This window comes from Mustela nigripes, chromosome 14 (genome assembly GCF_022355385.1).
Source record: "Mustela nigripes isolate SB6536 chromosome 14, MUSNIG.SB6536, whole genome shotgun sequence".
NCBI lineage: Eukaryota > Metazoa > Chordata > Mammalia > Carnivora > Mustelidae > Mustela > Mustela nigripes.
In genome coordinates this window covers 105839031-105863368 of record NC_081570.1, presented here as the reverse complement: position 1 = coordinate 105863368, position 24338 = coordinate 105839031, and the positions used below count along the sequence as shown (strand labels likewise).

The 24338-nt window shown below is 34.7% G+C and overlaps 2 protein-coding genes and 1 non-coding gene across 4 annotated transcripts in view; 2 read left to right on the top strand and 1 right to left on the bottom strand.

Moving 5' to 3' along the window:
- The first annotated feature begins 259 nt into the window (after nucleotides 1-259).
- Nucleotides 260-18852, top strand: HORMAD1 (HORMA domain containing 1). Of its 2 annotated transcripts, XM_059374511.1 has the most exons (15): nucleotides 260-330; nucleotides 1699-1761; nucleotides 2444-2588; nucleotides 4613-4676; nucleotides 5241-5277; nucleotides 7219-7239; nucleotides 7537-7563; nucleotides 8881-8948; nucleotides 9463-9614; nucleotides 10809-11068; nucleotides 12442-12508; nucleotides 12590-12666; nucleotides 13580-13663; nucleotides 15731-15802; nucleotides 18246-18852. In XM_059374511.1, the coding sequence occupies exons 2-15, from the start codon at nucleotides 1729-1731 to the stop codon at nucleotides 18324-18326; spliced, it is 1188 nt and encodes a 395-aa protein (XP_059230494.1). In that variant the 5' UTR covers nucleotides 260-330; nucleotides 1699-1728; the 3' UTR covers nucleotides 18327-18852. The 2 variants fall into 2 exon arrangements, with proteins under 2 accessions (XP_059230494.1, XP_059230495.1); XM_059374512.1 differs by lacking the exon at nucleotides 15731-15802.
- On the bottom strand, nucleotides 1845-2030 carry LOC132002401 (U2 spliceosomal RNA). The gene has a single exon (XR_009399882.1). It is a non-coding gene; the product is annotated as a U2 spliceosomal RNA (small nuclear RNA).
- Nucleotides 18853-19749: 897 nt separating the features above from the next.
- GOLPH3L (golgi phosphoprotein 3 like) overlaps nucleotides 19750-24338 on the top strand; it is a 43024-nt gene continuing 38435 nt past the window's right edge. The window contains exons 1-2 of the mRNA XM_059376057.1: nucleotides 19750-19943; nucleotides 21747-21941. Of these exons, the coding sequence (XP_059232040.1) occupies nucleotides 21759-21941 (183 nt within the window). The 5' untranslated portion in view covers nucleotides 19750-19943; nucleotides 21747-21758. The remainder of the gene's footprint in view (nucleotides 19944-21746; nucleotides 21942-24338) is intronic.

Here is a 24338-nt window from a genome sequence, read left to right as displayed (position 1 = left end):
GAAATTAACAGGGTTAATTAAACGGCGGTTGAGAACACTTTAGTCACCTTAGGAAAGCTAAGTATTTTGGAAAGGCTTGGCACATGCCGTTACTTAAGCTTTGCCTACTGGCAATCTGGCATTTCTCTGACAGAGACTGGCTATTCAGCCTCTCGGGATTCCCAGAGCGCCTTGCGCGGCTCTTGGCGGGAAACTGCCTGGAGGTCACAACGCTGCTGCCGCGCCTGTGAGGGCAACGGTTGAGGGAAGACGCCTGCGCCTCCCACAGAGTGCGTGCTGCGTGGTGCAGGTTTCGTGGTCGCTGGTGCCAGTCCTCAGACGTTCCGTAATGTATATGTTTGTTTGCTTGTTTGTTTGTTTTCTTTCGTGTTTGTTTTTTGCTTTTTAATCTCTTTTTCTGAAACCTCCCAACTACTTTTAAGTTCCTTAAAGACTTAATGGTGAAACATGGGGGTGGGGGGTGGAATGTAGACCTACTTACTCCTCACCAGAGGTTCTTGAGACGAGGTTAACTCTGGCGTCTCGTCCAGGTTTCGTCAGGATCAGGTAAAACAGTAAATTGTCTCTTCTGGGACCTCTTCCAGTTGGATTTTCTGCTTAAGAAAAGTGAAACTGGGGACCAAAAAAACTGAAACTTAGTGAAAACATCAGTCGTAATTGAGAAATCAGAATCAGCCAAAATCTGGAATATTTTCTGTTCCTCTTTTGCGGTTGTTCCACAGAGTAGGACACTATGTTGTTATACTGAGAGCCATGCTGAAGTTCAGTAAAGGATCTTTACCAGATTCGGTCCTTTTGAAACTACAAATTTAAAACAAAAAATTCAGGATTTTTTTTTCCCATTTTCTTTCTTTCTTGTTTTTTTTTTTAAAGACTTTTTTTTTTATATTATTATTCATTTGAGAGAAATAGCGCGGGAGAGAGCACACAGGAGAGCGGGAGAGCGGGGAGCGGGAGCAGAGAAGGGGGAGGAGGAAGGAGAAGGGAGCAGGGAGCTAGAGGAGAGAGGGGCTCCTCAGGATCCTGAGGGAGCTAGAGGAGAGAGGGGCTCCTCAGGATCCTGACTGGAGCCTGAGTTGAAGACAGACAGTTAACGGACTGAGCCCCCCAGGCGTCCCCACCGTTGTTTGTTTTGTTTTTGTTTTTTGGGGTGTTTTTAGGTATACATATATGAAAGATCTTTATTATAATGAATTAGTCACACAATTAAAAGGCCCAAGATCTGCAGTTATCAAGCTGGAGACCCAAGAAAGAGTTAAAGTTTCAATTTAAGTCCAAAGGCAGGAAAAGACAGATGTCCCAGCATAGCAGACAGGCAGGAGGAGTTCCTTCTTACTCAGGTTTTGTGTTTCATTCAGATCTTCAGTTGACAGGGTGAGGCCTGTTAACCCTAGGGAGGGCAATCTGCTTTGCTCAGTCCTGCAACTCCAATGTTGATCTCATCCACAACACCCTCACAGACACACCCAGAACAAAAAACTTAAGATTACTTTAAAGAGTTTGGCAAGGGCAGTTTTCATTACTTAATACCTACCTAACCGTAACCATGTAGTCAATGCTTGAATACATCGATTTGTTTATGTAAAATTTATTTACATGAAATTATTCACATAAAAAAGTCTGACTTTACATGTAATAAACTAGAATGTTAGGGATAAAAATAGGATCTGAAGTTAAAGCTTTTATTTGTATCATAAGGTTGAATTAAAGAAAAAACTTTATCCGAAGATGGCCACTGCACAATTGCAAAGAACTTCCATGGTATGATTTCATATACTTTAATATATGCTAATTTAGCTAATTTTATTGTTTATTGAAGTCTCAATTATTTTTATATTCTAAAGTTAGAATCAACTCTTTATAGAGTCAGTGGAGAATTATAGTAGATATTTGATGCAGTGAATTAAATAATTGGTTCATATTCAATTTAGATAAGGTGTGAATAAATGCTATTCTCTTGCTTTGATGAAATTATCATTCTTAGCAGTCCATTCCTACACTTGATCTTAGCCAAAAGGCCAAGAAGCAATTTAGCAGTCCATTCCTAGGAAATGAATGTACATGCTTCACAAAGATAAAATTCTCATCGTTGCACAGTTCTTGTGTTATAGTTACCTGTGTCAAACCTAGTTGGCAACTAAAGAGAAAAGAAGTGTTATCTATCATGTGCTTGCAGTCAGCTGCAGGAGGATTTTTGACATGATTTTTAACTACTTTTTGCATTTTACCTTTAAGCGGCAACCCTGGAATTACCCTCACATCTTAAAAGCCACTCTGACTTTCTGGGGTTTACTAACTACTATGGCTAGGATTTTTTTTTTTTAAATTGTTAGAATTCTTTGGGAAAGTATCATGCTTATGCAAAATTAGATCTACTCAAAGTTCTGGAAGATGTTATTTTTAATAAATCTAAATGATATGTTTAAATTTTCCTTGAATTTAGAGTGCACTGGTGTTTCCCAATAAGATATCAACAGAGCAACAGTCTTTAGTGTTAGTGAAGAGGCTCCTAGCAGTTTCAGTATCCTGTATCACATATTTGAGAGGAATATTTCCTGAATGTGCTTATGGAACAAGATACCTAGATGGTAATGTCATGTATATATTTTGTTTGTTTCAATTTTTTTAGATGTAATGTTTATTGCTGAGGTTGTTGGTGAGTGGGGTAACTGGGTGATGGACATTGAGGAGAGCACACTGTGTTGTAATGAGCACTGGGTATTATGTGAGACTGATTAATCACTGAACTCTACCTCTGAAACTAATAATATTTATGTTAATCAAATTTAAATAAAATAAGAAAAAATAATAGATAAAACTAATTTTTACTTGGAGATTTTCTAATAATAGCTTTATTAAGATATGATTCACATACCTGACAATTCATGCATTTAAAGTGCACAGTTGCATGATTTTTAGTGTATTCAAATTGGTGTGCAATCATTACCACAGTCAATTTTAGAACATTTCATTAATCCATAAGGTAACTCCATAACCAACTAAATGGCTCTCCAGTTCCCCTACCTCCCCAGTCTTAGACATCCACCAATCTGCTCTCTATCTCTATGGATTTGCCTATTTTGAATATTTCATGTAAAAGGAATCATACAATATCTAGTCCTTTGTGATCAGCTTCTCTCACCTAATGTTTTTAAGGTTATTGATATGGCAACGTGAATTAGTACTTTATTCTCTTATTGCTGAATAATATTCCATTATATGGATATACCACATTTCAATTATTCATTCATCAGTTGAAGAACCTTTGTTTCAGTTGTTTCCACTTTTTGGCTATTTATATTTTTTCTTTTTCTTTTCTTTTCTTTCTTTCTTTCTTTTTTTTAATTTGAGAGAGAGCACCCATGAGCAGGAGCGGGGAGGGGCATAGGGAAAGAATCTCAAGCAGACTCCACACTGAGCTTGGAGCCAGACATGGAGCTCGATTTCACAATCTTGAGATCATGACCTGAGCGAAAATCAGAGTCAGACGCTGAACCAACTGAGCCACCCAGGCACCCAATTTTTTGGGCTATTATAAATAATGTTACATTCGTGTACAAGTTTTTGTGTGGACTAAGTGGTTTTTAAAAAGTATATTCAAGGGGTGCCTGGGTGGTGCAGTCGGTTCAGCATCCAACTCTTAAGTTTCAGTTCAGGTCTGGTATCAGGGTCGTGAGATTGTTCCCACTAGGGGCTTAGCAATCAGCAGTCAGCTTGAATTTCTCTCCCTCTGCCCCTCCCCCTTGTACACTCGCTCTCTCTCTCTCACTGAAATAAATCTTTTAAAAGTATATTTAATACCTTTGGATGCACTTAATCATAATATTTTTTCCTCAATTTCTCAAGTTTAATTTTATCTGACATTACTCTTATAATGACAAATATGTAGATAAAAGTATACTATTATTAATAGCTTTGTACAGTGGTAGTTAGTATGTGTTGTGTTATTTTAAGGAAGTAAAAATAATATAGTCTATTTATACTACAGTAATCATTCATTACCCAGGTCATAGTATATACCTAATTCTGAGTGCTAACTATGTGCTGGGCAATATGTGAAGTGCTATGTTATGTATTATATCTTGTTAATTCATATTATAGGCCTATGAGTTAGACATTATCCCTATTTTTCAGATAAGGAACCCGAGATAGAAATCTCAGTACTTTCCATTGTATTACCTGTTGCTTTCCTGCAGGAAAGTTCTCTATCTCTGGTAACTAAATTCTTGGTCTTCTGCCAGTTAAATTCTTGGTCTTTTGCAAGTATTTAATTGGGATAAGGACCTGCAAATACTAAGACTCTTGGATAATGATGGTGTGAAAGCATTATATCTGACTTTAAATATTTTATAACTTTTAATAATTTTTTTTCTACCCATTAACATGATCCTAGTCATTATGGTGTCATTTTATAATAAGGAAAAAAATATTCTTTGTTTCCATAAAACATTTCTTCTTTTAAATTATATTAATATCAATCATCTGGAAGTTCATTGCTATTTAATAATATAATATACCTCTAATACACAGCTAAAGAAAATAATCTTCAGTTAAATTTCTAGTCATTTACTAATCTTAAGCAACTCTATATTTATATAATTTTGGTGTTTAGATCTTTGTGTCAAAATTCTGAGAGAAGATAAAAACTGTCCAGGATCTACACAGTTAGTGAAGTGGTAAGTAAAAGAATACCTAATGATATTAAATTATTTTTTTTCTTAAATCACATTCTTTTTTTATACCTTGGATACCTTTCAGTGTTTAACCTAATTTTAGTAATTCCCTTTTCAATACTAGATACCATTTTTGGATTTTTGCCTTAAAATTTTCCTTTATTCTGTGCTCCATGTGAACAGAATTCATTTTCCTATTAGTGTTCCCCACAAGTAGCTGTCAGATATTTTACCTTCTATCCCAAACCATCCTCTATCAACATTTTATATTTCTGCCACTATTTGTTTTGTTTTATTATTTTAAGATGGTTAATAAGAAGGGAACTTTAGGGAGACCAGCTGGCTCAGTCATTAGGACATGTGGCTCTTGATCTCAGGGTTGTAAGTTTGAGCCCCACACTGGGTATAGAGATTGCTTAAAAGAAAAAAAATCTTATTAAAAAAAAGAATAACAAGAAAATTTATGTTAGTAATGAGATAACATGGAAAACTTATTAAAAGAATTAAAAGAGTTTTTTTCTGGAAGTGCATTCAGTGCTTTGTTATGAATCCTTTGTTATTTTTTAGGATGCTAGGATGCTACGATGCTTTGCAAAAAAAATACGTAAGTCAGTATCTCCTTATCTTTTCTCTCCTACAGTTTATACTCCACAAATGTAACAGCAATTACCGCAAAGTAAAACTTTAATTTAAACTAACTTGTGCATAGGACAGTCCAAATTACTCAAAAGTTTGAACATTTGAACATTTTAAAGACTAATATTTAACTCAGTTTAAACTAATAGAGTTAATACTTAACAAATTTGCCAAGCCTGTTTTAATTGTTGACATGTATTTGTTTTAGTAATGCATATTAACTTATAAATAATTCATTTATTAGTTTCACATGCCTCCTACAATTTTGTTTATACTAATAATTTAATAAATTATTTCTTCGTGAGAGTTCAAAAATAAATTTCTGTGTAATCTAGGTTAAATTGTCACAAATTCTAAATAAGGAAATTCCAATTAAAAAGTGTTTACTGTAGAGTATTAGCATGTTTATATCAGCACATATAAAAAAAGTCAAGCTCTAAACAAAATTGTAAAAAAGAAAATTTTATTTCTGGTCACTAACCTCCCTTATTAAAGTATTAAATATTTAATACTAATTAAATACTGAGTGACTGCTGTGTGCTAGACACATATTCCAGGTGGTCAACGAGACAAAGAGGATCCCTTCTCTAGTGGGAAAACAGTCAATAAAACAAGTAATTCAGGTAATTTCCAATTGTGTTAAAAGCCAATAAAATATTGAAGGAAAGTGTCTCGCAGGTGGAGAGGTGGGGTAACTTTAAATAGGGTGGTCCTGAGTAGGTGATGATAAGGGAGCACGAGGCTGTCAGCCCACTGAAACTCACCTAGGTTCTAGAACTTCATCAGATGACATTTAAGCTGAAACTTGATTGAGAAGAAACCAGCCAGGCGTTGACTTTGGGAGAGAATATTCCTGACTGAACACGAATACAAAGAGTTGAAGGGGGAGTTGAGAGAGTTCAAGGAACAAAGAGGAACAGTGTGAATGGGAATAGAATGCAATGAGTAGTAAGGGAGGGAGAATAGTTTTAGAGGAGCCTGAGGAGATAGGCAGGGCCAGAGCATTCAGAAGTGTGTATAGGTAAGGAGTTTGGATTTTATTTTAAGTGCAAATAAAAAACATTTGAAAGTTTCAAATAGAAATGTAACGTCAGGGGTGCCTGGGTGGCTCAGTGGGCTAAAGCCTTTGCCTTTGGCTCAGGTCATGATCCCAGGGTCCTGGAATCGAGCCCCACTTTGGGCTCTCTGCTCAGCAGGGAGCCTGCTTCCTCCTCTCTTTCTGCCTGCTTCTCTGCCTACTTGTGATCTCTCTCTGTCAAATAAATAAATAAAATCTTAAAAAAAAAAAAAGGCAGAATCCTGAACTCTGCTTTTCTCTTTTCAAGATCAGTTCTTACATTGTAAGGGTTCGATGTTATTTCACAATATATATTTTCCTTGTAACTGGCAGAAATGCATGTATTTTCTTATGTCAATGACATGAATGTCAACCTTCAGTAAGTCAACTAGAAATAGATATTTGGGGGAATAAGGAAGGACATCCAAGGTTTTGCTTTATATACATCATATTTTCTGCAAGATTATTTCTTTTTTTTTTTTTTTTTAAGATTTTTTTATTTATTAATTTGACAGAGAGAAATCACAAGTAGACAGAGAGGCAGCCAGAGAGAGAGAGAGAGGGAGAGGGAAGCAGAGTCTCTGCCGAGCAGAGAGCCCGATGCGGGACTCGATCCCAGGACTCTGAGATCATGACCTGAGCCGAAGGCAGCGGCTTAACCCACTGAGCCACCCAGGCGCCCTGCAAGATTATTTCTTGTTAGGAATAAATTATTATAAGATTATTTCTTATAATATAAGAAATAAGATTATTTCTTATTAGGAATAAATGTTGAAATAAGACAATTCTTGTGATCCATCAAGAAAAAATATTTCATAGAGTAAAAGTAAGATTTTTGTTCTTTTATTTCAGCTAAGGATGGTTGTTCTAGCTGTAAGTATTTTTAAATTGTATGTTCTTTCTTAAAGACTGTCCTTGCTTATTTAAATAACACTAAAACCAGCAATTGATGTGTCACTTTATTCAAACACATGATCTATTTATTGGAAAAAAGTAACAAATTAATATTTTGGGGGGTCATTTTATATTTTGTTTTGCTGAATCCATTTAATAGTTTAGTCTAAATATCCAATTTAGTTCTCCTTGAATACTTAGACTTATATAACTTATAACTTATAACTTATAAGACTTATAGACTTATATAAATAATTGTAAATTATTTTTAAATAGGTATACACCAATCCAGAAGACCCTCAGGTAGGTATGCTTAAGTTAGTAAAGAAACATAATATCTCTAACATCTAAAAATAACATAAATTATAATAATATCTTATGCTTTTTTCCTTTTAATTTTTTTATCTTATGCTTTTAATGATATTCACTCTTACATATATTTTCACATTTGAACCTCATAAAGGCTTTTTTGAGGTAAGACAAGGTTTGTATTGTTATTTTTAAACAGATTAATATGCTTGCTACCAGAGAGATCCTGGGCCACAAATCCAAAACCCCTTAGAAATAACCTAAGTCTCCTAACTTGTGCTTTTATGTAACATTCTTTTTATAAAATTATGAAAGGGGTTGAGTTTGACAAAAATGTGATACTTATCCTTGAACTTTGAATATTCATCCAATCCTGTCACATCCACTTGTTCATCTGACAATTAAAGAAGGGATTGCTACCATTATCATCTTCACTTTATAGGTAAGGAAACCTAGATACAAGGTTTCTTGCCAAGGTCACAGTAGCAGAACAAGAATTTGGAACCTATGAAGGCCAGCCCATGATCTTGGTGCTTTAAACATTGCACTATCGTTATTACAATATATTCATTCAGTCATGGAGAAGCAGATTGTTTTTAGAGAGAGAGAGCTGATTCCCCTTCCTGTGAGAGTACTGATATGTAAAGAAAGCATGTGTGTCCATGGTGACAAAGAAAATCTCATGAGCTGTGAATTAGTTGATTGTTCAGAAGCTAACTAATTGTTCAGAAAATATTCTTTTAGTTTCAGATGTTTTATATAGTTCAACATTTTTTCTTACAAGAGTAGCTTGCTGATTCACTAATATTTATGATTGTTTGGTATGCCAGGCACTTTTATTAAGGGCTTTATATAAATTATCCTATTTGCTAAAAATTGTCAACCACCAATGACATAGGTACTATTTTCAGGCCCTATTATTAGCTGGGGAAACTAAAACCTAGAAGGCTTAAATAACTTGCTTCTGGTTACATATAGCAAGGATTTAAGTCCTGTGCTTAAAGCCATTCTGCTTGAGTAAGAGATAATACTGCCCCTCTTACCTGCCTCCTAAGGGGTTCCTTCCCTCTGGGATATATAATATACATTGCAATTAGTGGGAGAATATACATCTCTCTTGAGACTGAAGCCCCAAATCCCAAATCATGGGAATTTACTATTAGGACTTGAAAGTTTCAGTTGACCATTAAGGGTTAACATTGCATAAAAAAACTATTAAATCAATGTTAAGAGTTATACATCAGCTGTATTTAGCTACTTGGCCACCAGCACTGTATATCAAATACATAACTGTAATGTTTTCTATTTAAGACAATTTCAGAATGTTACCAATTTAAATTCAAGTACACTAGTAATGGACCAGTCATGGACTTCATAAGGTATTTTATCATTTCCCTTTTGTAATACAGATTACCACTTACTTATATTAATACTATATTGCTAAACTTCAAGATTAATTCTGAAACTTCTCAAACATCCTCAATTAACCATTGAGGTGTGGCTGTACAAAATTCCTTTTGAGCAGCTTTTTGCAAGCCCAGATTGTGTGGCTAATTATATACTATTTTAATTGTGAAACAGAGCCAAAGAGTAAGAAAGCTATGTATGCTTGAGTGATTAGAAATGTAATTAAAGTCCTTCACTCATTTCCTTTAAACATCTGATATAAAATTCATATTAATGTAAATAAAATTATTAATTTATAACATTATTAATAATAATATTAGTGATACTGGATTTTAATAATAGTGACATTAAAACACACTTTATGGTGACTTTCAACTTAAAAACTTAATGATATAATAGGAATAAGAATCTCAAATAGTATGATGTAAAATTGTTTTTAGAAGCCATGGGTGTCATAAAAGAAATTAATGTGTGATTCTCTTATAGTAAAAACCAAAACAGTGAATCTAGTATGTCATCTGCTGACACCAAGAAAGCAAGTATTCTCCTGATTCGCAAGATTTATATTCTAATGCAAAATCTGGGACCTTTACCTAATGATGTTTGTTTGACCATGAAACTTTTCTACTACGATGAAGGTACCACTTATAATACATTCTGTTGTTACATATATGTTTTATTATTGAAACAATTAGTTTCGATCCTAAATGATTTTTTAAAAGATTTTTATTTATTTATTTGACAGAGAGAGAGAGAGAGATCACAAACAGGCAGAGAGAGAGGGGAAGCAGGCTCCTTGCCGGGCAGAGAGCCCAATGTGGGACTCGATCCCAGGACCCAGAGATCATGACCTACTGAGCCACGCAAGCACCCCTATCCTAAATGATTTTAAGCACCTCAAACTGTAATATAATTTTTGAAATTATAAAAATTTCATTTAATATCAGCATTTGAAAAAGAAAGATTCAGGGGCGCCTGGGCGACTTAGTTAATCCTGCCTTTGGCTCAGGTCATGATCTCAGGGTCCTGGGATTGAGCCCCACATTGGGCTTTCTGCTGAGAGAGAAGTCTGCTTCTTATTAAAAAGAATGCACTCCTAATTTATCCAAGGAATATTAAAAATGGATTAAAAAGAAAGGTTAAAAACAGCTAGGTTAAGTATAGGGCACCTAGGTGGGTAAGTCAGTTAAAACTCAGACTCTTGATTTTGGCTCAAGTCATGATCTCAAGAGTTGTGAGATAGAGCCCCACTTGGGCTTCATACTCAGCACCAGTCAGCTTGTCCCTCTTCCTCTGCTTCTCCCCATCCTCAAACTCTCTCCCTGGCACACATGCACACCCACACACATGCTCGCTCGCTCTCTCTCTCTCTCAAATAAATAAAATCTTTTAAAAAACCAGCTAGGTATCAAACAGTATGATCTTATTTGTGTTTTGTTAAGGATATACATATATCTGAAATATGTATTTTACATGTGTAGTATCTTCTAGAAGAACATAAAGCAACAACAATAATGACAACTAACATTTATTGACAACTTACATTGTGCCAATTCTGGTCTGAGGATTTAACACACTTTAACTCATTTAATACCCTACCCAATGGGGTAAGTACTATTATTATCCCCATTTCACAGATGAGAAAACCAAATCAAGGATGATAGATAACTTATTCAAGGTCAACAGTCAGTCAAGTGAAGAAAAAAAAGGTTGCCTTTTATAGTATTTGAAATGTTTTCAATCTGTATTTATTATATTATTATTATTATTATTATTATTATTATGTTCTCTTCAATTTCATGAACATCACAGCTTATACTTACTTTTCGCAGTTACACCCCCAGACTACCAGCCTCCTGGTTTTAAGGATGGTGATTGTGAAGGAGTGATATTTGAAGGGGAGCCTATGTACTTAAATGTGGGAGAAGTCCCAACACCTTTTCACACCTTCAAAGTAAAAGTAACTACTGAAAAAGAACGAATGGAAAATATTGATTCAGCTATATTATCACCAAAACAATTAAAAACACCACTTCAAAAAATTCTCATGGACAAAGATGATATAGAAGATGAACAGGAGCATTATATAAGTGTCAGTACATTTTAAAGTTATAAAGTATAATAGTAACAAATGTTTGACTCAATTCTGAAGACTAATAGTTCTCAGTGATATTTGTATAAATACTGTATTATAATCATAAATTCAAGGTTGGTAGGGACCTTAAAGAAGGTACCAGCTTTTCATTTAAAAAATTTTTCCCTTGGTGCAAACACTATTCTCAGAAGTTTAAAAGCACAACTATTCTGAATGAAGCAGGGAAAGGTCTTGAAGGCCCAGACTCTCATCACCTCAACTACCCTTGTAGTGAACTCTGAGGAAACTCTTTGGTCTGGAGCATAATTTGATCCACTGAACTACTCCAATTGCCTAACTAATGTTGAAATCCTTTCTACCAATACCCCCACTAGATGCTCATTTTAGACCTGTGCTTGAACTTTCTTGGGGCCTGCAAAGTCACTGTCCTGAAGCAGACAGGAAGTTCCCAGAAGGCAGGAAAACTGTGTTTCTTCTTTGTAATCCTCCTGTGCCTACCACATTAAGTGTGTACAGTGTGCATTCTCAATATTGGCTAAATGAATGGATGAATAAAAATATTTAAAAAGTCTTTTTTTTGTTGTTGTAATTACTCAATCCCAGGAAATCTTTCACATTAACATGGTTGTTTCTTAATCTAATCTTTGTTGTTGTTCTGTTACCTCATTTTATTCTAAATTATAATCTCAGTACTTATGTATAGAGTTTTCTTTTTTAATTCAGGCTCTGCCACATCCTAACAAATAGAAAATTCAGTTTTTAACCAGTTTAGTCAAAGAAGTCTTCTCAAAACCTAAATCCCAGTGATGGTTTATAAACAAGTATAGCTGGGATTTATGTAGCATTCTTAAAATATTTAAAGCTTGTTGATGTATGTCACAAAGAGAAAAATAATTATAAAGTAGACATTAAACTTGTTACTATTTCTACCATAGTATGACTGATAAATTTTATTCTTTACTAACTCCCTGAAGAGGGTTGGGGCATTTTTTATTCAAGTGTGTGATAACATCTGTAAAAAAATTCTGGAGATATAGAAGTAGTAGTTGTATGAACTTGTCTAATTCATTGCCCTCAAACAATAGTAAAAATTAAGGGTTCTTAGAACCATTATGTATTTTTTGAGAAAATTGTATATTTCTCCCTAAAATGACCCTGCAACGTAAAGTAGTAGTTTATACTTTGTCTGGATAAATATGGTACCTTGTTATGGTAATTCTAGGATTTTATTTCTACCAAGTGTAAGACAGTTGCACTGGTGTGTTATATTTAACCTTCATGTAAAACACATTTGTTCATAAATATTTCTACCCAGTTGTTTTAATTGCTTTTTTGAATGAGTCCATTTTTTTCTTCATGTAATTATGTAGGATGATTTTGACCTTGAAACTAAAATGGAAGAGCAGAAGAAACCCCCTGGATCTTCTGATCTTGGAGGTAAGAAATTAATGAAAATGTAGATTGATTCACTTCCAATTCAATTTTATGCCATTTTAACTCTTTTTTTTTTTTTAACAGAACCAAATTTAGTTTGTGAGGAAGATGAAATTATGAGGTCTAAAGAAAGTCTAGATCTTTCAATTTCTCATTCTCAGGTACAAATTTGGTAATTCCACTCACTTTTAGCTTTTTTTTTTTTTTTCAGAAGAATATTATATGTTTATTCAGTTAATTTTCAGGTTTCCTTATTATATTCAAGGTCTTTTAGAAGAAAATTAGGTCTTAAGAATGCTTTTTAACAAAATTTGAAAAGTATATGCTGAGCCATCTGGATGGCTCAGTCATTAGTCGTCTGCCTAATACTCAGGTCATTGTCCCAGGGTCCTGGGATAGAGCCCTAGTAGGGCTCCCTGCTCGGCGGGGTGCCTGTTTCTCCCTCTCCTGTTCCCCTGCTGTATTCCCTCTCTTGCTATCTCTGTCAAATAAATAAGTAAAATCTTTTTTTAAAAAAAGTATATGTTGAAAAGTTTTAAGTATATTATTAAAGTCAATTTATTTAGTACTAAACCTAAATACTGTTCATAAAATTTCAGAATTTCAGAGAATCTTAAGTAATTATTCCACCACCTTTTGTATTTACAAATGGAGTATATAATACTTTTTGTTGCCTGGAGCAGACATGATTAATTTTGTTTTCCATAGACAATAAAATCTTGATATAACATTTAGATAAAAAGAACTTGAAAATAATGGGACTGATTATTGTCTATGTTCCTCTGCACTTCCCCTTTCTCCAGTGGGAGTGAGCTTAAGTTCTTATCTCTTGGAAGAGTAGTTCAGTGCCTGATGATCATTTGGGATTTTTTTCAGTTCAGTGAATGATCAATTATATACAGTATCAGTTTCACTATCTTTGCCTTTGCACTTTTTGTGACAGTAAGAACTACTTAAAATTAATGGTTTTCATTAACATAATAAGACCCTAGATTTTAAGTTCCTGAATTTTGGAGCCCCATTATTATGTTATAGAAAGTTTTTATTATGTGATTTTGTGTTATTATTTTCTAGGTTGAACAGTTAGTCTGTAAAACATCTGAACTTGATGTGTCTGAAAGCAAAACAAGAAGTGGAAAAATCTTTCAGAATAAAATGGTAAGTGTACCTTTAGATTTTTTTTTCCACTCTAACCTTATAACTTTTTCCCACATGTGAATTTATTTTGCTTCTTAACCCTTCCTTTATTGGACGAATATTTGGTAAGTACCTGTTACGTGTCAGGTACTTTACTAGGTGCTGGAGATATAACAGGAATAACACATAGTTCCTGCTCTTAGCTCAAAGTTTAGTAATTGGAGGTCAATGATAGGGGGCCATGATAGCAGTTTGAATAGGCTACATGGAACAAAGGAAAGAATGGTGAATTTTACTCAAAGTACATAAAAGAGGAGAATTCAGGAAAGGCTTTGAGAAATGACACCATCATCCAGATTCCAAGGAGATTGCCTAGAATGCCAAAATATTCTCATGTTTTGTCTTGTAAATAAATTGTCTTGTTAAAAAGACATTAAAAATTAATGTTTTGTACATATTTTGCATAAAATGAATCTCATGCTTTTAAGCAAAAAACCCACTGGTTTATGTTAGTTTTCTATTTTTGCTAAATGGAAATTTGCATTTTATTTTAGACTTTTAAGTTACTCAAACTTTCCAAGATGAAGAAAAAGCATTCCGTAAAATATTATATCTAAATTTAGGAAACAAACAGCACACTCTAACAGTGGTATAGTGACATTTCTTTCCAACTCCTCATTCCGTGACATCATGTTGGTAGCTTGAAATTGGACATGATGAGAATATTCACAGTGTGGAAGTCAGCAAATACCTCAACACAGGATTTGTTACTCCTAGAGAACTAGTAGTTAAACATTTACCAGCACACTATTGATTATAGTGCCTTTTTTCGGTGTTTTTTTTTCCCCACAGTCTTTTTTTTTTTTTTTTAAGTTTTTATTTATTATTTTCAGTAATCTCTGTCCCCAATTGGGGCTTGAACTGTGGTCATCCAACTGAGCCGGGAGGTCCCCTTTTTTTACATTCTCAACAGGAAGTTTGAACTGGTAGAAGGCAGTATTCAAACTAGGATGCCGATGAGACCAAGAGATAAAAGAATTTCAAAAATTAGTACAGCTAGCAGCAAAATGGCCTTGTAGGCAGCTTCTATTTAGGATGAGTATCCTTTACTAGGATATGGGGAGAAAAGCAAGAATTAAAAAAAAAATTATTAGGAAGGATTTTCTTGTAATAAGACATTAAGATACTTTGGGGACGTAAGTTAATTTCTGAAATTGCCTATGTTTTTGGATATGAACTCTCTGCCACAGTACTCCTGATTTTGAGAATCATGGCTGAAGAATTGTTAGGAAATGGCAAGAAGTGAAAATAATTAATAGTATGTACACTAAGAAAGTTATTGAAAAGTACATTTTTGACATAAAAAAATAAGCATTTCCTTTTAGAGAATAGTAATAGACAGCTAATAATGTGTCATTATCCAATATTCACTTTAAAAATTGCATAGATAGCATTATTAACAATAGCCAAAATGTGGAAGAAACCTAAATATCCATCAATAAACAAATGGATAAACAAATGTAGTATATTTATACCATGGAATATTATTCAGCCACAGAAGGAATGAAGTACTAATGTATGCTTCAACATGGATAAACCTTGAAAACATGCTAAATGAAAGAAATCAGTCACAAAAGTCTACATATTATATGATCCTACTTATCTGAAAGTCCAGAATAGGGATTTCTATAGAGAGAGAGAAAGTCTTAGAGCTAGTGGGAGAAGGAGGGAATCAGGAAGTAATAAATTCAAAGAACCCAAGTATCTTATCTTAGTAGGACATAATTACACTAGGTATAATTTTTAAAAGAAAGAAGAGAATGAAGGAAGAAACAAATCAACCAGCCTCAGGTTTCTTTTTGGAGTGATGAAAGTGTTCTAAAATGGACTACAATGATGGGTGCACAACTCTGATACTTAAAATTATTGAACTGTAAACTTTTAAATAAATGAATTGTATAGCATCTGAATTATATCTCAGGAAACCCTTTTTTAAAAACTGCATATAGTTGCCTATAGTTTAAAAAAATCAAGTGTTGGTTGTTCTTTGAGAAATAACCAATTAGTAATTATTCCGTCTTTGTGGAGGCTAATGGAAATCAACCAGTAAAATCTTCTAAAGAAAATCGGAAGAGAAGTCAACTTGAACCTGGGAGAACAGTAAGTCTTACGATAATATACAGGTTGAATAAAATGGCAAGTATCAGACCATCATTACTATAGATTATATTTTATTTTTATTTATTTATATATATTTAATGTATTTTTTTAGAGAGGGAGAGGGATCAGAAGAGGGAGAGAGAAAAAAATCTAAAGCAGGCTCCATTCCCAGCACAGAGCCTGACTCAGTTTCACAACCTTGAGCTCTGACGTGAGCCAAAGTCAAGAGATGGAATGCTTAATGGACTGAGCCACCCAAGAACCCCTTGATTAAATTTTAAATGATAAATGTGATAATATCCCTGGATATTACCTCAAAGTACTGATACCCAAATCTTGTTTATATGTAATTGTTTCTTTTTTTTCTTATGTAATTGTTTCTAAAAAATGAGGTGATTTTAAAATAAGATGTGTGAGGTTTATTAGTTTTTTTCTATGTAAATATTTACTGATTTATGAATGATTTGAAGAAGTTGGAAGAATTTATTAAAAAAATTAAAATCAGTATGTCCAGGGCCATTTTATTTACGTAGAGCTAAAATTGGGCCACAAATTTGAACTCAACTTCTGAGAGAACAAAAGTGAAGTACAAATAAGTTACCAAATCAACTTGTTCCATAAAAAATAGCATCTCCTGGGATGCCTGGGTGGCTCAGTTGGTTAAGCAGCTGCCTTCGGCTTGGGTCATGGTCCCGTTGTCCTGGGATCAAGTCCCAAATCGGGCTCCTTGCTCGGCGGGGAGCCTGCTTCTCCCTCTGCCTCTGCCTGCCATTCTGTCTGCCTGTGCTCGCTCTCTCTCCCTCTTCTCTCTGATAAATAAATAAAAAATCTTAAAAAAAAAATAGCATCTCCTAGTACCTTAGGAAGAGAAAGAAAATTTTCCTTTTTTTTTTTAATTTTTTAAAATCTTTTTTTCTTCTTTAAGATTTTTTGTTTATTTGACAGACAGAGATCACAAGCAGGCAGAGAGAAGGAGGAAGAGCAGAGAGCCCAATGCGGGACTCGATCCTAGGACCCTGGGATCATGACTGGAGCTTAAGGCAGATGCCTAATGACTGAGCCACCTGGTGCCCCAAATATTTATATTTTTCAACTAGAATTTTTAGTATTATTAGTAGGTTAACATTTAGGCAACTGAATAAGACTGCTTTAAAAAAATCAAACGTTAAAGGGGTATTCTCAAAAATATAGTTAATATTTTTTTTCAATTTACATAACTCAAGAAGGGAATGAAATAACCTGACTCTTCATTAATTAATATATTAAGTCTTCCAGTGTATTAAGCTTTGATTTTTTTTTTTTTAGCAAAATCATCCAATTTGTATCATTAGAGAGGTTTTTTTAGTAAAATCAAAGTTGAGTTACTCAGGAATACTCTTAGGGGCACACCTGGGTAGCTCGGTTGTTAAGCATCTGCCTTCAGCTCAGGTCATGATCCCAGGGTTCTGTGATCGAGTCCCACATCAGGCTCCCTGCTGGGCAGGGGAATCTGTTTCTCCTTCTCCCACTCCCCCTGCCTGTGTTCCCTCTGTCACTGTACCTCTCTGTCTAATAAATTAATAAAATCTTAAAAAAGAAAAAAAAATGGGGCGCCTTGGTGGCTCAGTGGGTTAAAGCCTCTGCCTTCGGCTTAGGTCATGATCTCAGGGTTCTGGGATTGAGTCCCGCATCGGGCTCTCTGCTCAGCAGGGAGCCAGCTTCCTCCTCTCTCTCTCTCTGCCTGCCTCTCTGCCTACTTGTGATCTCTGTCAAATAAATAGTCTTAAAAAAAAAAAAAAAAAAAGGAATACTTTAAGGAAGTTTAAGTCAGACACTGCTAAGTACCAGGGTTACAAAAAGAATAATACATGATTTAAATCTTACATGGTGCCATGTTTCATTATCTGTAGCTCATTTTTAAATCTTTTTTCCTTCTTATCCCCCCATAATATTTTAATATTTTGAGGACATAATGTTAGATCTGTGTTTTTGACTTCTCCAACAACCCGAATAAAGACCTTACACTTTATAAGTATATACTACAGCAGCCATCAGAAGATACATCAGTAATAAAATTTACCCTACTTTTTTTTTTAAAGATTTTATTTATTTATTTGACAGAGGGAGATCACAAGTAGGCAGAGAGGCAGGCAGAGAGAGAGAGAGAGAGAGAAGGAAGCAGGCTCTCCATGAGCAGAGAGCCCGATGCGGGACTCGATCCCAGAACCCTGATATCATGACCTGAGCCGAAGGCAGAGGCTTAACCCACTGAGCCATCCAGGTGCCCCTACCCTACTTTTTAAAGAACACAGGTATTCTATCTTAGTAGGAAATAGTCATACTATGTATAATTTTAAAAAGAAAGGGAAGGATGGAACAAACAAATCTCAGAGACATGAAAAAAATCTGAAAGTAAAGACATGTAAGCTGAAAAGTATCCTTAGTAGTTGTTTTCTTTTGACAGGTCCTTCATCACTTTGATTCTTCCAGTCAAGAGTCAGTACCAAAAAGAAGAAAGTTTAGTGAACCAAAGGAGCATATATAAAAATTAATTTTTTCTTCTGCATGTTTGTGAAGTTCTCAACATTTCAACTACTGGACAATGTATTACTATTTTAACGTGTGTTTGCCATGTGAAAATTTAAAGATTGTGTTAAGCAGTTAGTACAAAAATAAATTTTTAGCTGTCATATTGTGATCCTTAATCTTATCTGAGACAATGCAAGAGAACTTTTGGATAAAACCAAAAGTACCAGTGTCATAATTGATTTTGCTCATTATCTACTCAATATTGATCTATCTTCCATTTTGGTAGATACTTCCTTTAAACATATATTAACCTTTAATGCACTCTAGAGCCAATTTTAAAAACGAATAATGTTCATTTTGTTATTAAATTTTGGTAGGAATTTACTTTTTACTTATGTTAAAACTGTAACACTTAACTGGTTATTTGTCCCTGTGTCATTAAAACAATGTTCTTTGGTGCTTTGATAGAGTGTACTAACACGGTAATATATAACATACCATCAAAAATTGGTTATCTTTTTTAACTTTTTTTTTTTTTTTTTTTACTTCAAGGCAAAATGAGGACTGATTTTTAAGGTCTGACATTTTGGGCAGCATAAATAAAATATTCTTCAGCATCTAGACTCTTTCATGGCTTCTAATTTTTATTTAATTAGTAGAAAATGTTTGGGTACTAATTTTGAGATCATTTTGGTAAATACTGCTTTACAAGAGTTGAGCACACGTCCCAGAACCTTTGAGTGGTAGTGTGAAAGATACGGTGCGTTTAGGGAGAAATCTGAGACCTGGTTTCAGCTTTGATCATTTCCTTTGCCTTAAAAAAGAAAGACTTAAAACTTGGTCTGTTTGCTTCTTGCAGTTTTAGCAGCCGCATTATAAAACATAGATTACCCATAGGTTTGCCATTGAGAAGCGCTAATAGAGAAAGTTGGTGTGTATGTAATGGTAGAAATGCACCTAACCTGTTTAATGTAAACCAAATAAACGTCCACAAACTGACCCAGATCAGGTTTTTCTGGAACAGGAAAGTTGAGGACAAGCTAATTTTCGAAAACAATCAATTTTAAAGTGTTTATTTGTCCTGAGCTTTTTTGGATCCTAGCACATCTCACCTAATTGTCCTAGTATACGCTGGTACAGTTAACACACCTACTACAGAGATTTGACCAACAAAAACCTTTGTAGATCTGTAGCTTGCGCTAGCTCACTGAACGCTTTGATTGGCCAGTTTAATGGGCGTGGGGAGCGCAGCTCCCTTTCCTCTCTTCTACGAAGGTTACTTCATTGGATTGACCAGCTGTCAGGTTGACCCAAACCTGCCTCCTTTTGGTGGTGTTTGTCGGGATCGCAACACAATAGCCCGAGGAGAGCCTCCCCTTGTAAGCTCCGATTGGCTGGACTCAACCTTGGCGGTTTCTGATTGGTCCAATGAAGAAACACCAAGGTAGGTTGCCTAGGGATCCTGAGGAAGCTGATGTGTTATTCCTTCTCTGCATCTAAGGATCAGGAAGTTTGTAATCTCTGCGTGGCTGAGAAGTTTTTTTTTACCTACTAGGACGTGGGGGAACAGGTGTCCCCCTAAAACAGCGCAGGCTGCTGTTTGTTTCCGGCTGTAACCCACGAGTAACGTCAGGTAAGCAACGGAGAATATACATTTCCTAATGTACAAAAAAAGCCTACAGATTTATTTTATGGGGAGAGGGAGGATTTTATTCAGTTAGTTTTTGGTCATTTTTTTCCCCCAAATAAGATTTTTAACTAATAAATGTCCGGCGGGTATTAGTTCCTCAAAGTCCCCTCCTGCCCTTTTTTTCTCTGAAGACTTAAAGTTTCTTGGATTGGGTTAGCAAATAAACTCTGTTCACAGTGCCAGATAGGGTTAATGCCCTTAAGCATTTATATCACAGGGGGTTTTTCCTCCTTCACCCTCCCACCAAGAATTGTATTTGAAATATGGCCTTGTACAAAGAATCATTTGTAAGTCACTTTACTTGTATTTCTATTTTTAAATGTTCACATGCATTTCTGAGTATTCATTTTAATCAGTATATATTTATTGAGCAGTTACAACGTTAAAGACATTGTGCTAGTTGCTATGGAGACTATAAAAACCCAAGAAGACAATATCCCTGCCCTCAAGAAGTTTACAGTTGAGAGACAGCCATACCAAAAGAAAGACTATAATAAATACTTTAAAGGATGTAAGTATAAATAAAGCTCTGTGGAAGTATAGCTGAGAGAGAGACCAATTCTGGCCATGGGACATAAGGGTAATGGAGAAGGGTATTCACTTAAGGTTTTACCTGGATCTTCAATAGGCCTTTGAAGAATGGGTAGAATATAAAGAGGAAAGGAAAGGGGAGAGAACACCAGCATGGACAAAGGAGCAGAAATGGCAGCATAGGACCTGTTTGAAAAGTGGGTGTTAACAATATGTAACTGAGAGTAATGTAACGGGAAATATCGCTAGAACAGGATCCAGTCACAGACGCTTTTGAATGCATTCTTTTGAACAATAAGATATTCTTTTAAATAATTACTGATTAAAAATATTTGTTTGTCGTTTCAAAAACTGACATTTAGATTTATTTTAAAATAAAGTATGCTAACTTTATATCATACATGATTTAGTGCCATTTCTCTTGACTAGATTTTTTTAAAAACATCTGTAGTACATGGTATAAGAGGGCATGTGCTTTGATTTTTTTTTCTGCAATTAAGAAAGAGATCATTAATCTTTTAACATTCTCTTTCTGATACTTTTTGTCAGCAGCTATTTGAGTATTTGCAAGATGGCTAGCTAGGGACAGAGATGAAAGTTTTCTGTGTATATGGAATTACTACACATGATCTTCTGAGTGTTATTCTGTAGATGCAGTTTCCAAAAGGAGTGCATAAGATGAGTTATGGGAAGAAAATATGAGAATATATATATTTAGTTTTTCTTATTTTTTTAATTTCTCTGTTTTTATAATGTGCCATTGAATGTTTATAGAAGTTACATGTAGATTATTACATGGATTTTGGGGCCTGGATTCTCACAATTTTTTGCTGTCCCATATTATTTAACTTGGGGAGAATCCAAGTTAATACAGTTACAATGATGTGTATATACTCCTGGATTATAGATTATGCACATAAAATCAGCAGGGTTAAAAGATGATCATTTCTAGAAGCAAAGAAAGCGATCAATCATTTGTACCAATCTTTAATATTACTGATTTGATTTTCTGTCAATGCCTTCTTTACCTTCAAGCTATTGTACTTTGGAAAACATATTGTGTTACCCACCTAATTTTTCTGGTCTTTACTCCTTTCTCTATTTAAGTTTATATATATTTCTTATTTGTATACATTTGTAGTAGGTCTGTATGAATATCAATATGTTCTGTTTACATAAGCTTTCTTACAGATATTTTTTCATCACCCTTTCCAGAAACAGGTGAGAATGACCACTTTAACTCACCGGGCCCGTCGCACTGAAGTAGGCAAGAACTCTGAAAAGAAGGTGGAAAGTGAGGAAGACACTAATCAAGACAGGAGTCCAGACAATGAAGATTCTGGTGACTCTAAGGATATTCGCCTCACACTTATGGAAGAAGTATTGCTCCTGGGACTAAAAGATAAAGAGGTAACACAGTTGGGTTTACTAGTCTTTCCCAAAGACTCTTGAATATTGGAATGTTTTTAAGAAGTAGTATGTCAGGGGACGCCTGGGTGGCTCAGTTGGTTAAGCAGCTGCCTTCAGCTCAGGTCATGATCCTAGTGTCCTGGGATCGAGTCCCACATCGGGCTCCTTGCTCAGCGGGGAGCCTGTTTCTCCCTCTGCCTCTGCCTGTCATTCTGTCTTCCCGTGCTCACTCTCTCTCCCTCTCTCTCTCTGACAAATAAATAAAATCTTAAAAAAAAAAAAAAAAAGAAGTAGTATGTCAGAATATTTTCATTAATGCTAAGTTCTAATGCTTAGAATTGTGCTCTAGCCATCAGGTGGGTGGGGGAGTTTGGGAGGGTAGCTGATATTTGGAGGGAAAATCCGGAAGTATAATTACTTAAAGGGTAATTTAATTACAAAATTCCTCCAAAATTTTAGAAGATAGGAGAGAGTAGAACACATGCAAAATTTTTGTACTTGTAGTTTCCCAAATGACATTGATGGTGAAATGGCCTCCTATTAAACCAAGAGGGCCCACACATTGAAATTGTCTTGAGCTGTGAGGAGGAAAATCTTTTAAATGACAAGACAAGAAATGTGTATGATTAGCTGTTTTATAAAAATAAACAGGAATAGGTTTAACTTGTAATGCAGTAGAAATAACTTTTTAAAAATTCTATTCTGTGACTCTTTAGAAATTAAATATCAACAACTGATAAATATTTTAATTTCAGAAAATGTTTTTAAATTAATTGCAGTTTTCTCTTTCTAAGTTGTCCCTTGTTAATAGAACACTTCATAATAGAATTAGTCTTGAGAAAGCTGATCTTAGAGTATAACCACATATTTGCTAGTTCTTCTACTGTAATATATTATCCTTTATTTGTAATTTAACTTTTTATTGTATTTCACTTTCTTCCCTCATGAAGAGATTATGAAGAAATTTAACTTAGTATTTTAAACAACTATTTCTTTTCCAAGAAAGCTTTTAGTAATATAATGATAATGATAATAAAGGCACATTTATTGGCCTTCGTTTTGAAAACTTAACAAATTAAAATGTTACTTTACATTAAAAAAGACTAAATTTGGCTTTGATAACTATCTTTAGCTAGTAATGGAATTGGCTACAAACATCTAGTACCATCTATTCTTTTCTGCATTGATTCCTCAATTTGGGATTATCCTTGTTTCTTAGACTTTACATTCTCTATACCATGTTTCCCTTCTCTGTTTTTTTATCACATCAAATTACAGACTGGAACAAAACTTACAAGACTTCTTATAGCCTGTGTATTGTTAAAACTAATATTAGAGACATACACATATGCACTTGGCCAAGACACATATATCAGAAAATCTTGCCCGCAAGTGTACTTTCCTGTTTGCTGAGAAAGTTGATGAAACTCTAGTTTTATGAAAAGTAAGCAAATGAAAATGCAAAACTGACTCTCCAAGAGACTATCAGAGTAGGTCTGAAGATTAGGTGGCATAAATACTGTTTTGAGATGTTGACACAGTACCTAGGATGCGTTTGCTGACTGTAGAAGAGCATATTAGAACTAAAAAGCTATTTGGTTTGTTTTACTTTTGAATAGGAATGATTAATTTCCTGCTAACCTTAGATACTAGAATTTTTGCTTCTGTTTTGTGGAGATTCTAACTTTGGACTTCTCTTTGTGTGCTTTTAAATTTATAATAGTTAATATAAATATAAGGAAATAGAACAAGAAATAAACAAACTCTGGTGAGGTACTGTACAAAGATGAATAGAGAATTAGCCTTTTGAATAATTACATTTTGAGTTCTAATTTTATTTTATTTATTTATTTTTTTAAAGATTTTTTTATTCATTTGTCAGAGAGAGAGAGAGAGCGTGAACACAGGCAGAGAGAATGGCAGGCAGAGGCAGAGGGAGAAGCAGACTCCCCGCTGAGCAAGGAGCCCAATGCGGGACTCGATCCCAGGACGCTGGGATCATGACCCGAGCCAAAGGCAGCTGCCCAACCAACTGAGCCACCCAGGCATCCCTCTAATTTTATTTTTTATTTTATTTTTTAAAATAGTTGATAAATTACATTTTTAGCTTTCAGTTGTCTCAGGAAGAACAACAAATTATAAATTCTTAGGTATAAATAAATAGGAGAGGTCAAACCTTCTGATTTATTAAAACAGTATGCTATTCCAAAATGCCAGTTATATAACTCTCTCTAAAAATATTAACTGATGGGGCTCTATTGGGTGGCTCAGTCAGTTAAGCCTCTGCCTTTGGCTCAAGTCATGATCCCAGGTCTTAGGATCATACCTTGTGTTGGGCCCCCTGCTCAGCAGGAAGTCTGCTTCGCCCTCTACCCCTCCCCCCACTCATTCTCTCCT

What these genes read in the sequence shown, in the direction of transcription:
- HORMAD1 (XM_059374511.1), top strand. Translation starts at nt 1,729, where the DNA reads ATGGCCACTGCACAATTGCAAAGAACTTCCATG. An exon ending in CCAATCCAGAAGACCCTCAG is followed by an intron (nt 7,564 to 8,880) that starts GTAGGTATGCTT and finishes TTTCTATTTAAG; the next exon opens with ACAATTTCAGAATGTTACCA. An exon ending in TTTCAATTTCTCATTCTCAG is followed by an intron (nt 12,667 to 13,579) that starts GTACAAATTTGG and finishes ATTATTTTCTAG; the next exon opens with GTTGAACAGTTAGTCTGTAA.